General features: G+C 36.7%; 1 protein-coding gene across 1 annotated transcript in view; it reads left to right on the top strand.

Moving 5' to 3' along the window:
- Nucleotides 1-2,405: 2,405 nt before the first annotated feature.
- Chmp1 (charged multivesicular body protein 1) overlaps nucleotides 2,406-15,164 on the top strand; it is a 59,105-nt gene continuing 46,346 nt past the window's right edge. The window contains exons 1-2 of the mRNA XM_090379232.1: nucleotides 2,406-2,590; nucleotides 12,220-12,264. Of these exons, the coding sequence (XP_090235358.1) occupies nucleotides 12,243-12,264 (22 nt within the window). The 5' untranslated portion in view covers nucleotides 2,406-2,590; nucleotides 12,220-12,242. The remainder of the gene's footprint in view (nucleotides 2,591-12,219; nucleotides 12,265-15,164) is intronic.

Raw genomic sequence — 15,164 nt, 5'->3', positions numbered from 1 at the left:
AATAAATAAAATAAAAAAAAATAATAAAAATAAATAAATAAAAAAAAAAAATAATAAAAATAAATATATAAGTAAATAAAAAATCTGCGCTGGGGTAATGTCGCTTTGGTTTGCTAGGCCGAGTTTTGGGCGTAAGGTAATTTTATCATATTTAGTTTTTGACGTGTGGGGCTTTCGCTATGATGAAGGTAGAGAGGGGAGGGAGACCGAAGATTGGGGGGAAAAGACAGAAATACCTGGAAACATTCACTATCTCCTGTGCTCAAAGCATTCAAAACTGTTATCAGTGTCCGAAAAGTCATGGCCACAGTGTTCTGGGATCGCCATGGCGTTCTGTTGGTGGATTTCTTGCCGAAGGGAGGAACAATCAATGCACAGCTTTACTGTGCAACGTTAGAAAAACTGAAAACCAACATTTGACGCAGATGACCAGGACTTCTGACAAGCGGCGTGATTTTGTTGCACGACAACGCAACTCCACACACTGCCCACATCACTCGTGAGTGGTTGCTCCTTAATCGTTGGGAAACTCTGTCACATTTCTCCTACAGCACAGACTGAACGCGTTCAGACTTCCATTTGTTCGGCCCTCTGAAAAAAACGCCTTTCAGGAAAGCATTTCACTACGGATGAGGAAGTTCATCAGGCGGTGCGATGTTGGTTACTGCGTGTGGGCACGGATTTCTTCAGCACGGGCAAACTGATAAACTGATCCATCGTTGGGACAAGTACATCAATAAAACTGGAGATTTTGTGGAGAAGTAGTGCATGTTCACTTATTTCTTGATGTGTAATTTCAACTTCGTATTATTAAACATCATCGAGAGAAAAAGTGTTTTACCTTACATTTCGGAAACCCCTCATATCTTATGGAGGGTGGCCCCTGAAAGTCAGTTCAACTTCGTAATTGTAAACTGCAATGATACAAAACTCTGTAAAGCAGTCAGTAATGTGTGGAACGTTATGTTTTTGTGCGGTGTATGTGTTGTGTTGTTTAGTTGTTTGTGGTCACTTTGCTACAAGGAAAGCCTGCCCAGTATCTGTCTACGCAACGAGGAGACGAGCCACAAGTATGAGCAAGCTTGGCGAATCTTGACTGTCACGTAGTGAATATTCAAAGCGAGTTTGGAACCATTGAAGAGAATCTCTTGCCGGTAAACCGGCGCCAGTACACGAACAGACTCTCGCACACAGTTATTTCCTTTCACTCATCTGCCAGGACAGCAGAAAATGAAGAAATGAGAAGAAAACAGCAGAGGGGAAAGGGATAGGGTAAAAATCTCACACTGTGAAGTCAGTGCCAGCAGTATGATCTGTAGGTATAAATAATCCTATTGACAGATGTCAATAGGATTATTTATGTAGGTATTGACAGATGTCAATACTTACATAAATAATCCCTAACAGAAACCAGAAACAGAATTAAATTTTAAAGGGCGCAGCTGCAGGATTGGGAACCAGTAAAAGCGACCTAAAGGCGGGAACTACCACAGTAATTGTAACAAGATGATAATATTCAAGGACTACACTGCTCGACAAAGTTAATAAGACACGTAGAAAACGTGGTATAGTTCTGTTCTCTGATGCGTTTCCTTTTAACCTACAAACAGATTCTAGACGTTGTTTTATCTGTAGACGACGAGGAATGCAGTACCATCCCTCCAACATCAGAGAAAGGGATAATTACGACAGAGAAAGTGTTCTCGTGTGTGGGGCTGAATAATGATCAACGGCCGCACTTCATGTTTTTAATATGGATACCGTAATTCGCTGAGGTACCGAGAACGGATCCTCGAACTCCATATGTATAACTTTTTAGGGTATGGTTCGCCCTGATTTTATTTTCATGCAGGACAACGCCACTGCACATAGAACTCAAGTGGTGGAGGAACATCTTGAAACTGAAGATATCCATCGACTGCCGTGACTGACTGAAATCCGATCGATTTCAGTCAGTTGATCATCTCCCACACATGTTCGAGAAACATGTGTTTCTCGAACATGTGTGGGAGACGTCGCACTGCCCGCCGAGAACCAACTCCTCAATCACTTGGCTGCACTGGTGGAAGAATGGGATTTGTTGTCACAGGATCTTCATAAACCCCCTTATATCGAGTATGGTTCACCGGTGTCAGGCCTATTTATACGTTGGAGAGTATCGTACACCGTACTGATGTCATGTGACCATAGTTTCGAACATTTTTCATCGGCTTCGTAATGTGACCTTTTAATTTTTTAAAATTTTTATACAATACCACCAGAATCCCAAAGAATCCCCCAGGCGATCTTCAATAACCATGAAGGTCTGTAATAATTTTGTGAACGGTGCAAATTCATTGCATGATAATACAGTATTAGATTGTTATATATTTTCCTTTTCAAAATTTATTCCATTTTCCGTAGCATTCCCATTTCAGCTGTTTGTAAGTGACATTCAGTGGTTTCGCTCAGAAAGCGATGATGTCATCTAATCAGATGAGAGTATGATTTTGTATTTGTTGTGTGTGAAATGTGTGAGTTTAACTGACGGACACTATTTATCAAATTATTTATTGCTATAAATTACTGAAGAGCAGGCACTCCTTAGGTGGTGAGCTGTGCTTTTATTATTTTTTGATAATTTCTAATTATATATTTAATTAACTGTCTTCAGCTTTTGCTTTTATAGTCATGTGATGGTGTTTTTAACGATCAGTGGATGAGTAAGAAACATGAAAATTATTAAGTAATCTAGACTGCAGTGTACTTTTTTTTTCTTACCATTCGACTGTTTCCCAATATCCCTTGATCACATTTTTGGATTTTCACTGTTGTAGACGAAATATGGCAATTTGTAGAATTACAGACTTATTAGAATCAGTTAAAAACTTTTTTCATGAATTGGGTTTTCAGTGGAATCAAATACATCCATCCCTTGACGATGATATCTTAGCATTAGTGGAGGTATATGATGCCAGAAAGCAATCCTATGCAGCATCTTATTGCAGTTAGTAGTATTTTTATTTGGTATTAAATACATTATTACCTTCATATATATATATATATATATATATATATATATTGTTTCAGAATAGTGCATCCGTGTTTGATTCATTTCCCCCTCATTATACATTTAAACATAGGGTTGCTTGAGCGAGTATAGAGAAGGGCCACAAGATTGGTGAGGGGAACAAAAGGGTCCTCTTACCAAGAATGGCCTAAGTTCTGCAAATTGCAGCATCTGTAGACTAGGCACTTGCTAGGTGATCTGTTTGAGGTGTATAAGGCCTTGCATCGGTTGAGCAGGCTCAATTCTGATGGGATTCTTCCTCTTGGGCATAAATTCAAATTGAGGAAAGACAGTTGTAGAATAGATGTGCAGAAATTTTCCTTTAGCCAGCAGGTAGTTGATTGCTGGAACAAATTTTGATCTGTTGTTGTGGAAGTTGATAGCTTAAATAAATTCAAGTAGGAACTGGACAAACTTTTAAGGGGAATGGATGTGTGAAATGGTTTTCTTTTTTGGCTGATGCTACATAAGCTTGCTTTCTTGCATCATATGCCTCTACTACTACATGCAAAATGTCCCAGGTTGGAGATGGGTATGCTAATGCAACATATGAAGAAAACTGAATTGTTATTTTAGTTTCACAGCACATTAATGTTTTTGTAATTTTAAAACACCCAAATAAGGTTCATTTGAGGGGTGAGAGAACTAACAAAACATTTCCCACTTGTGATGAGTTGCAATAAATATGTTTCTCTCTTTCGGTATAGTATTCATTGAATATCTGACCTAGTTTCTCTGGACACTTAAAAAGCAAACTTTCTTGTGTCTCTCCCATTTCAAGTATACTCCATTACAATAAAGGGCCTATCTTTGAGCTAATATAAAAGTTGCTAAAAATAATTGCCCCTGCTTTCCTTATATGATTTCTTGCACCTAAGTTATAGGCCTCCGTGATGGGTTAATGAATAACTGTATGTGCAAATTGGGTGGGCCAACAAATTAGATTGCCTTATTATAGGAGATTTTAACTTTCTAGATATTGATTGGAACTCTTGTTTTGCTGGATGACTGCTTCTGTACCAAAGTGTTAGAGAGCAACAAGAGAAATCTATATTATTGATCTGATTATCAGCAGTGATTCATCATGTATTAAAAATCTTCAAGCCTGTGGGATTTTGATACACTAATTTGAGGCCACATCTTGAGTAATGCATGCAAGTCTGAAAGCTGGATGTAATACTAATTTTCTTTAGTATTTTATAAGTTTGTTGTTGAGTCCTTTATTGCCAGCTGCATTCTAAAAAGCTAAGTAGTGTTATAATAAGTTAAGTTGTATTGTTATTAAGAATTTTTTGTTGATAAATATTTATGGCCAAACATTTCATGCCCTCGTAAATAGCATAGTTGGCAGAATTGACATCCTTCCCACACTGGGTGGAAAAGACCTGAGTTCAAGTCCCATCAATGCTTTAGAAATTTTTATGGACCTTTTTCACAACATGGGCGAGTTAATTAATCGTAGGTGAGGGTAGCATAGTTTTTTTCTCCTTGAAACGTGGGTTTTTCATCCAGCAAACAGATAATTGATCACAGAATCTGTGCAATTTACAGACAGTATGCATGCCACAACCCTACTACAACAACAAAAATTCCATTGTGAGAAATCTCATTAATTATTAGCCTATTATATTTAGCTTATTTCAAATTTTTGTGCTTATCTAATGTGTTTTTTTTTTAATAACACATCAATAAAAAACACATTAATAAAAATGTGTTTTTTAGCATTAGCATTAGTAGAGGCATTTAATGCAAGAAAGCAAGCTTATGCAGCATCAGCCAAAAAAAAAAAAAAAAAAAACCACTTCCACTTCACCCCTCTGTTCGTTCAAAATACCTGTCCAGCTGAGCCTTAAACTTATTTAGGCTATCAACCTCCACCACAAGGGATGGAAGTCTGTTCCACCAACCAACCACTCGCTGGCTAAAGGCAAATTTCCGCACGTCTATCCTACATCTGTCTTTCCTCAATTTGAATTTATGCCCTCTCAGGTGATTATTCTGAGCTAGAGGAAGAATCCCATCAGCATTGAGCATGCTTAAACCATTCAAGGCTTTATACACCTCTATCAGATCACCTCGCTGGTGCCTAGTCTCCAGACACTGTAATTTGCAAAACTTAAGCCTTTCTTCGTAAGAGCACCCCTTTGTTCCATTCACTAATCTTGTTGCCCTTCTCTGTACTCGTTCCAGCAGCTCTACATCCTTCTTGAAATGAGGCCTCCAGACCTGTATACAGTACTCTAGGTGTGGCCTGACCATCGCCTTATACAATGGAATAATCACCTCCTTATCCCTGCTGGAAAAATTCCTGTATATCATTGACAATACTCCATGAGCTACTCTTGCAGCCCGTCTGCACTGCTCAGGGAACTTCATATCTGCCTGCACAACCACCCCCAAGTCCCTTTCATTCTCTACCACTGTCAGTTTTATAATAAAAAAATGTAATAATTTTACAACCAGCATGTTTTGTTTAAAATAGAGATACACTTGAAAAAAACTGTGATAGGTCAGTATCAAAACTGTTTTATTTTTAAAGTAGATCATGGGGGTGAAAAAGTACCAATTGCCTTGCTTGTTTCGACTTTAATTTATCTGTAATGTCTGGCACTCTTTTTCCAGGTAGGCCACATGCATTTGTACTCTTTCTCAGACACAAGCATGGCATAAATTTAAATTGATGAAGCATAATTACAGAAATGGCCTCTGTAGCTGAGTGCTCAGGAGTGGGAGTTTGGTAGCACATGCTCTTTGAGTAGACTGGGGTTAAAGCCCCTGACTGCTAAATACTGTCAATTTGCCAACCTGCACTGGACCAACCTAGCAAATTATGGTCCATCTCTCTCAACATGAATTGTTGAGGAGGCTTCTGTCGTGCAGTGGATTGATAATAGCTACAGTTTACCTTTAATTACAGAAAAGATATGTGAAAATTTGTATTTTGCTACCAAATTTTCATTTAGTTTGATGGAGATGGAAAGTTTGAAAATATTACACAGTAGTTGAGCCAATAGTCAGAACTATTTTACCATTAGCATTGTTTAAGGCATATGATGCAAGAAAGTAAACTTATACAGCATCAGCCAAAAAAAAAAAACACCTTCCCATTTCACCCATCCGGTCACACCAAATGTTTGTCTAGTTCAGCCTTATATTTATTTAACCTATCAACTTCCACAACAACAGATGGAAGTCTGTTCCAGCAATCAATTACCCGCTGGCTAAAGGCAAACTTCCACACATTTATTCTACAACTGTCTTTCCTCAATTTGAATGTATGCCCTCTCAGGTTCTTAATCTGAGCAAACGGAAGTATCCTGTCAGCATTGAGCCTGCTCAAACCATTCAAGGCCTTATACACCTCGATCAGATCACATCGCAGGTGCCTAGTCTGCAGATGCTGCAACTTGCAGAACTTAAGCCTTTCTTCTTAAAGTGAACCCCTTTGTTCCTCTCACCAATCTTGTTGCCCTTCTCTGTACTTGTTCTAGCAACTCTACATCCTTCCTAAAATGAGGCCTCCAGACCTGTACGCAGTACTCAAGGTGAGGCCTAACCATTGCCTTATACAAACGTATAATCATCTCCTTGTCTCTGCTAGCAAAATTCCTATATATCATTGACAAAACTCCATGACCTGCTCTGGCAACCCATCTGCACTGCTCAGAGAACTCCATATCTGACTGCACAATTACCCCTGGGTCTTTTTCATTCTCCACCTCCCTGAGTGTAATACCACACAGTTGGTATGTTTCTCTTGGGTTACTGCTACCCATATACAGTATTTTGCATTTGTCAATGTTTTGAACTTCAGCTGTCACTTCTCAGCCCATCTGCCTGACTTTTCTAGATTCTGTTGCAGTAGCATACTGTCTTTACTATCATTAACAACTCTGCCAACCTTTGTATCATCTGCAAACTTGGACATTAATCCTGATATACCTTAATCGATATCATTGATAAATACACAAAACAACAATGGGCTTAGCACTGAACCCTGGAGGACTCCACTAATAACATTAGTCCATGTAGAGCAGTGTCAATTTATTACCACTCTCTGCTGTCTCCCACTTACCCATCCCTTTATCCATTGTAGCAACCCTTAATGCCATACCGCTCCAATTTGTATAGCAGTCTTCCATGTGCAACAGTATCAAAAGCTTTCCTGAAATCCAAGTTTATGATATCAAAATTATTTTTTGCATCCAGTTCCTTTGTGACCACATTGTAGTATCCAGTCGAATTGGTCAGACAAGATTTCCCCTTAAAAAACCCATGCTGTGTCTGAGCTATTACTGCTGTCTTGTCTAGGTGATCCTGTATCACTTCTTTAACCAGCGACTCTATTATTTTACACAGAACAGAAGTTAAACTAACAGGTCTATAATTATTTGTGTCACCCTTTGCACCCCTTTGTGAATTCGGGGTACAGTTGCACATCTCCAGTTCATGGGGATCTCCCCTGACTCTAAGGATGCTCCCATAATTATGGCTAAGGGTTTGCTTACCTCTTTTGAATAACTCTTCATGTGTGAATGTAGATGCAGAATACTCATTCTGTTTATCAGCTACTCACAGGATCATTAATAGTCGAACCATCTATGTTAAGTGGGCCAATTTAGTTCATCCCCTTCCTTCTAGAGTTTATATAAGTAAAGAACTCTTTGCTGTTTTCTTTGCATCCTTTTCCAAAGATTTCTTGTAATATGCCTTTGCCTGCCTAACCTCCTTTGTGACTTGATTACAGACTAACTTATATCTGCCGTAGGCTTCTGTGTAGCCTGATAATTTATATGCATCCCATGCATTTTTCTTCTCTGCCACGAGCCTCATAATTCATCTGACATCCATTTAGGCCTGAACTTTGAACAATATTTCTTAGTTGGTATGAAAAGCCTAGTAGCCTCCAAGATTAAGTCCTGAAGGCTTCTCATTTAGAATTCAGTGTTTTTAACATCATCAGTTGATCCCACTGTATAGAATTTAAAAACTGTCTGAGACCACTGTAGTCACCTTTATGAAAACAAAAACCCTTCCCTTTACCCTTGATGGTAGTTTCATCTTTAAGTAAATCCCACATCAATACTCTGTGATCACTGTCACCTAGTGGTTCCTTTATCTGTAAATTTTTAATGCATGAATAATCACTGCTGATAATCAGATCAAGTGTATTACTCCCTCTGGTTGTGCCTCGAACATGTTGCTGTAGAAAATAATCCTCCAACAAATCCACAAAAGTCTTGCCTTTATTGTGCTTCTGTCTTGCGTTTATCATGCTTCACCAAAATCTGCCGCCAGGTGGGAAGGAGCAGCAGTGCATAGCACATGCTTCTTGATTAGACCAGGGTTCGAGCCTGTCACCACCAAATACGGAGGATGCGGAAAGGTCAGCGAATGACTACTGCATATCCCAGAGCAATATGGCCTTAGTTGCTAATGCTCCTAAAAAAAAAAACCAAAATCTGCCAGAAACTGAAATTCAAATAAATCATGTTTTGGAGCATGAGAACAACAGGTTAATTTTTGTGAGGATTTCCTTAAGCTTGCAACTAGGATCATTTAGTAACTCTGTTTTTGTTCATGAATGATAAAGTCCATTTTATTTTAACAGTTGTTGACATATATGAAACACTTATTCTTACCATCTCCATAAAAAAACAATTAAGCTTACATCATAATTGATAACAGTATGGTGTATACTGTCAGCAAAGTCTTTATATTTTTTAGGTTACTGTTACTAAATCTGCCTCTCAGTAACTTATTTTTATAAGTGGCCAGATATTCTGTAATCCAAACCGGGTCACTTCGTTATAACAAGACGTTTAATTCTGAAAGTGTAAGACTCTGTAAAAAGTGATAAGCAAAAAAAAATAGTTAAATATGAAACTTTGTAACTTTTTTAATTGATACTGAAAACTGCATCTTAATTGAAAAAGAACTAACACATCTGGAGGATAGCCACAATTTCAAATGCTCTTGGTAGTAGGTAGGGTCATAGTTTAGCAGTTACTTAATCATTAATATTGTACCAGCTGCTATGAGCATTAGAACATTCCACGAGTTGCGCTTGACGTGTTCAGCTTTGGATCTTATTTTCTTAATAAAACATTTTCTGTAAATTACTATTGAATTCTAAGAGTCACAAAGAGTTATGATTTAGGACTTCTAAATTTAGAAATATACAGCTAATATTACTGTATTAGTAGTGGTAAATGATGCAAGAAAGCATCAACCAAGAAAACTTCCCAAATCACCTGTCCCTGCAATAGTTTGTCTAGTTCTCCCTATTTATTCAAACTATCCACAAAAGTAGACAGAAGTTTGTTCCTACAGTCAACCACCCACTAACTGAAGGTAAACTTCTCACATTTGTCCTGCAACCATCTGTCCTCAATTTGAATTTATGCCCTCTCATGTGCGTAGTCTGAGCAAGAGAAAGAATCTCATCAGCATTGGGCTTGTTCAGTCCATTCAAAGCCTTAAACACTTCAATCAGATCACCTCACAGGTGCCTTGGCTTCAGACACTGAAATTTGCAGAACTGAAGCCTTTCTTGGTAAAAGCACCCCTTTATTCCCCCTCACAGGATGGTTAAGTGGGAGAAGACAGAGGGTTGTAATCAATGGGTGCTGCTCTTCGTGGACTAATGTTATTAGTGGAGTCCCACAGGGTTCGGTGTTAGGTCCACTGTTGTTTTGTATATTTATCAATGATATTGATGAAGGTATATCAGGCTTAATGTCAAAGTTTGCAGATGATACAAAGGTTGGCAGGGTTGTTAATGACAGTAATGGCAGTGTGCTACTGCAACAGGATCTAGATAATTTGGGCAGATGGGCTAAGAAGTGGCAACTGAAGTTTAACCTTGACAAATGCAAAGTACTGCATATGTGTAGAAGTAACCCCAGAGGAACGTACCAACTGTATGGTACTACACTTAAGGTGGTAGAAAATGAAAAAGACCTGGGAGTAATTGTGCAGTCAGATATGAAGTTTTCTGAGCAATGCTGCCAGGGCAGGTCATGGGGTTTTGTCAATGATATATAGGAATTTTGCTAGCAGGGAAAAGGAGGTGATTATCTCTCTGTATAAGGCAATGGTCAGGCCACGCCTTGAGTACTGCGTACAGGTCTGGAGGCCTCATTTTAGGAAGGATGTAGATTTACTTGAGCGTGTACAGAGAAGGGCAACAAGATTGGTGAGGGGAATGAAGGGATCCTCTTACCAAGAGAGGCTTAAGTTCTGCAAATTGCAGCGGCTGGAGACTAGGCACCTGCGCGGTGATCTGATTGAGGTATATAAGGCCTTGAATGGGTTGAGCTTGCTGAATTCTGATGGGATCCTTCCACTTGTTCAGATTACGAACCTAAGGAGGCATAAATTCAAATTAAGAAAAGACATGTAGAATAGATGTGCGGAAATTTGCCTTTAGCCAGCGGGTGGTTAATTGCTGGAACAAACTTCCATCTGTTGTTGTGGAAGTTGATAGGTTGAATAAATTTAAGGAGGAACTGGACAGGCATTTGGAGGCAATGGTGTGATTTTTTTTTTTTTTTTTTGGCTGATGCTGCATAAGCTCATACACCTGCTTTCTTGCATCACATGCCACTACTACTACTACTCACCAATTTCACTGCCCTTCTCTGTACCTGTTTCAAAAGCTCTACATCCTTCCTAAAAAATGAGGCTTCCTGACATGTATACAGTTCAAGTTGTCTCCTGAACATTGCTTTGTACAATGGCATAATCATCTCTTTATCCTGGCTAGCAAAGTTTCTGTATATCATTTAACAAAACCCCATGAGCTGTCCTGGCAGCCTGTTTGCCCTGCTCAGAGAACCTGATATCTGACTGTACAATTACCCCATCTTTTTCATTTTCCACTACTTTGAGTGGAATATGAAAAATAATGAGTGTAGTACGACACAGCTGGTACATTAATCTGGGATTAGTGCTACCCATACCTTGCATTTGTCAGTATTAAACTTCAATTGCCATTTCTCAGCTCATCTGCTTAATTTTTCTAGATTTTGTTTTTTAGTAGCTTACTTTGATTACTCTCGTTAACCACCCTGCCAACCTTCATATCATCTACAAACTTAGATATTAAGGCTCATATACCTTCATCAATATCATTAATAAATATAGAAAACAACAATGGGCCCAACACTGAACCATGCGAGGCTCCTCTAATAACATTAGTCCACAAAGAATAGTGCTCATTAATAAACAGTCTTCTCCCACTCAACCATCCCTTTATCCAGAGCAGTAACTTGCCTTTAATACCCCACTGTTCCAATTTGTACAGCAATCTACTGAATGTGTGCAAGGGGATTTTGGAATTGGTACAGAGAAATGTCAACAAAATTAATTGTTTGTTTACTTTTATTGGCAAAACTACCAGATTACAAAACTCTTCATTGTGGGAACAGGCAATAGCTAGTTTGATATTATTGTTCAAGTTCACTTGGGGATCAGAATTTATCGATTTTTATAAATCCAAGTAAACATCACAAAAGTACAAGTAACATCTGCATATACAAATTGTCCTCTTCAAGAACTGGAGAGAAAATATATTGCAATATATTGAATTCGGTTTCAGTTGAACAGTGCTGATGTTCATATTGAAAGAAATATAACTTTTTGTTTCCAGCTGTGAAATGGATTGGGATTTGCAGTTTCTTTTTTTTTTTCCCTAGATTATTTAAAGTCAGTTTACAAGAATAACTTGTGTTACGAATAAACTTAAGCTGAACTTCTTGATATATGCAGGGTCTTGTTGATGCTAGTGATGAATATTCTAATTGATTACAGAGAAGATATAAATAATAATCTTTATTGAATGTACCATAGCCTAGAAGTTACAGATGAAAGATATGTAATATCCATCATAGCAGGAAGCTAGGGACTAAATGGTTATTAAAAAAAATTATTTTTCATTGTTTGTATCTACTAAAAATATATATACATCTCCAGTATTCAGATATAAATAGCTGAGAATAATAATTTTTGTGATAGCTTAATAATAACTTGTTTTCTTAACTAATTAGGTTTGGTGTCTGAAACAAAACCAGGTATTTTTCTTTCTCTTCCTACTCTTCACCTGTATTTTAAATGATTGATCTTTTTATCCAAAATAGGGTTAATAATAGTTATTTTTCTTTCTCTAGGTCTTTTTTGTTCCTAGAACAAGATGTCGATATCAAACATGGAGAGTATCCTTTTTGTAATCCACTTTGCAAATGGAACTGCGTTTATAAATGAACATTAACTTTACTCTTCTTTTGGAATGTTGATATGATGTTATATATATTTATCCTAATAATATAAGGTTATATATATTTGTCCTAATAAAAAGGGTACTGTTACTGCAAGTAATTGTAATATTGTAGTATTTTTTATATATCAACTGATAAAATTTTATGTCACACAGAGTATTTTTATGTGTGATACATATGATTCTGAAGCCATTTATTTATTATTATTTATACTTTTATTGAAACCTTCAAATCCACAAATGTTCCATGAATTTTGATGATTGATATCAGTATCCTCAGAATAAGTAAAGGGATGCTGATTATATACAATTAGTATGACATTTCCAACCATCTCTGGATGTAAGCACACCATTTTAAACTGTAAAAACTCCATATGCCTTCTGTGGACAGGTATAGAAATTACAGAGTATAAGAAATCAATTTTTGTACAGTCCCTAATCCATTTAGTTTAGTAGAAATTGTGCATCCATCAATGTAAAATTTGAATGGATTAACATCATCAAAGATAGATAACACAGAACAAGAGAGAGAGAGAAAGTTTCGCATTATGATAGCTCAGGACAGGATACATCAATGTACATCCAACTAATCTGCAGATTAATTGGATATATCCTCATTTCTGCAACATCTTTGATCTGCCAGTGAGACAACAAATGAGCTAACACATCTGGTTCCCAGCAATAGAATCTTATCTCAGACTTTCCAAAGAAGATAGGCATTTCCTTCATAGACACCATTGATTTTAGATATTTTGTTTGTCAAAGCTTTTAGCATGACAACCAAAATATTATTGTATTGTACTAGTTTTTTTCTTTATTATACTTTATTTTAACAGAGTTAACCTTGTGTTAAATTATTTGAATATTGTAACTGTGCTTGGTGCAGTGGTTAAATGTGGTATTTTAATACTTATTAGCACAAAGTGTTTGATGTTTCTTCTTGAATTCAAGAGCAAAGAAATCATTTTGTAATCCAATTTTAGATTAATTTATTTTTATGATAGAAATATTTCATTTTATATAGATAATCTTTATCTGTATAAAATAAATGAATAATTACAGTATATACATAATCACATTTTGAAGGACTATCAACAATCAGATTTACAGAACAAATTTGCTGTTGGGGAAAAATCAGGATTGGTCCAGCATATTAAATTTTTTTTTTGGGGGGGGGGATGTGTATTAGCTGAACTGAAGTTTGCCATATATCTCTTGATTAAAATACTCTTAGGCTAGGTATACAATTTGATTTTCATATTTAAAGATAATAACATTTCGTGTGTGTGTATATGTATATAAAACACACACATGCAACTTAAACATATAATGAAATAATTAAATTGGCAGAAATCAGTAAACTCTACAAAAACAAAATTGTTTTTGAATTTTGACTTGATAAATCACTCTGCTTTATATTTCTTTGTGAAGGAAAGGCCGAAAAGACTGAAAAGATCATTAGAAATGACAGAGTGATGGCACAGCTGTGTATATAAAAATTTAGAATGCTTAAAATAATAGACCCGACACAAACATTTTCCCTTTAGAAAGCTAGTGTTTAATGTTTGGTATATAGTATTTTGAAAAACAAACAAATAAGAGCCTGTGGCAACATAATTTGAATGGCTGTAGCTCTTTTACACTACAAAAAGGAAAGACACTGCATCACCACTCAGATCGAGGACTGAACATAATTTGAAAGCAAAAAAATGCCAACTGTGACTGGCAGAGGTATTTATCCATATAAGAGTACAAGCTATATCAAGTGTATAGGAATTTATATATGAGGTTAACTCTGTAGGAATACAATTCTCAGTGTTGAACAGAGTAATCTTATTCAATTATAAAATAATAAGTGTGTCATTAAGCAAAGAAAGCAAAGCAGCTTAATCAAATGCTACTGTGAAATATCCAACTTAAGTGTATAATCATAATCATTTAAGTTGTATATTTTACAGTAGAATTTGATTAAATGTCTTTGCACTTTCCTTGATTATTGCCATTCTTGCTATTTTATAACAGAACTGTTTGATTGCTTTGTTCATACTGGGCATTGTATTTTTACCCAGTTAACCTTTTATATAAACACCTTTGCCTTAATAACATACCACCAAATTTAGTATGTTATCTGGGATTAATGCTACCCAGCTGTAGTATCTTGTATTTATCAATATTAAACCTTAATTTGCCAGTTCTCTGCCACTGACATGCCTAGTTCTTCTAGGCCTTGTTGCAGTAACATATCTTGATTCTTGTCATTTACCACACTGCAATCCTTTATCTTCAATAAACTTAGCCATTAGACTTTCATCACTGTCAACTTACTCTATTCAACCTCTTACTCTATTCAACATTATTAACTGTTGAATAGAGTAAGGGGCCCCAGCACTGAATTGTGAGAGACTCCACTAATAATATTAGTCCAAGAATAGCAGTGGCCGTTAATAGTCATTCTCTGTTTCCTGCCACTCCATCCCATTATCATAGCAGTAACATGCCCATAATGCCACATCTTTATTCCTTGTCTATCACTTCAGACTAACAGAATGTTACATGCCACTGGTTATGTATAAAGTGATGTTTTACAGTTTAGATCTTGGCAATTTAAATGCTTAGGTGCAATTGCACCCATCAACATAAAAATGCACTTGCAATTGCACCCATCAACATAAAAATGCACTTGCAATTGCACCCATCAACATTATCAGTCTGACGGATTATCTATACAGGAAATTGATAAAAGACTGGATGAAGATAGAAAGGTCATAGGAATGCTCATTTCTGTGTTATGGAATAAAAATATCATTAATAAAACTAAAAATTAAATACAGTCGAACT

The sequence above is a fragment of the Mastigoproctus giganteus genome, chromosome 8 (genome assembly GCF_048544385.1).
Source record: "Mastigoproctus giganteus isolate SK-2022 chromosome 8, ASM4854438v1, whole genome shotgun sequence".
NCBI lineage: Eukaryota > Metazoa > Arthropoda > Arachnida > Uropygi > Thelyphonidae > Mastigoproctus > Mastigoproctus giganteus.
Note: the sequence above shows the minus strand (reverse complement) of the source record. Positions and strands in the feature narration are given on the sequence as shown.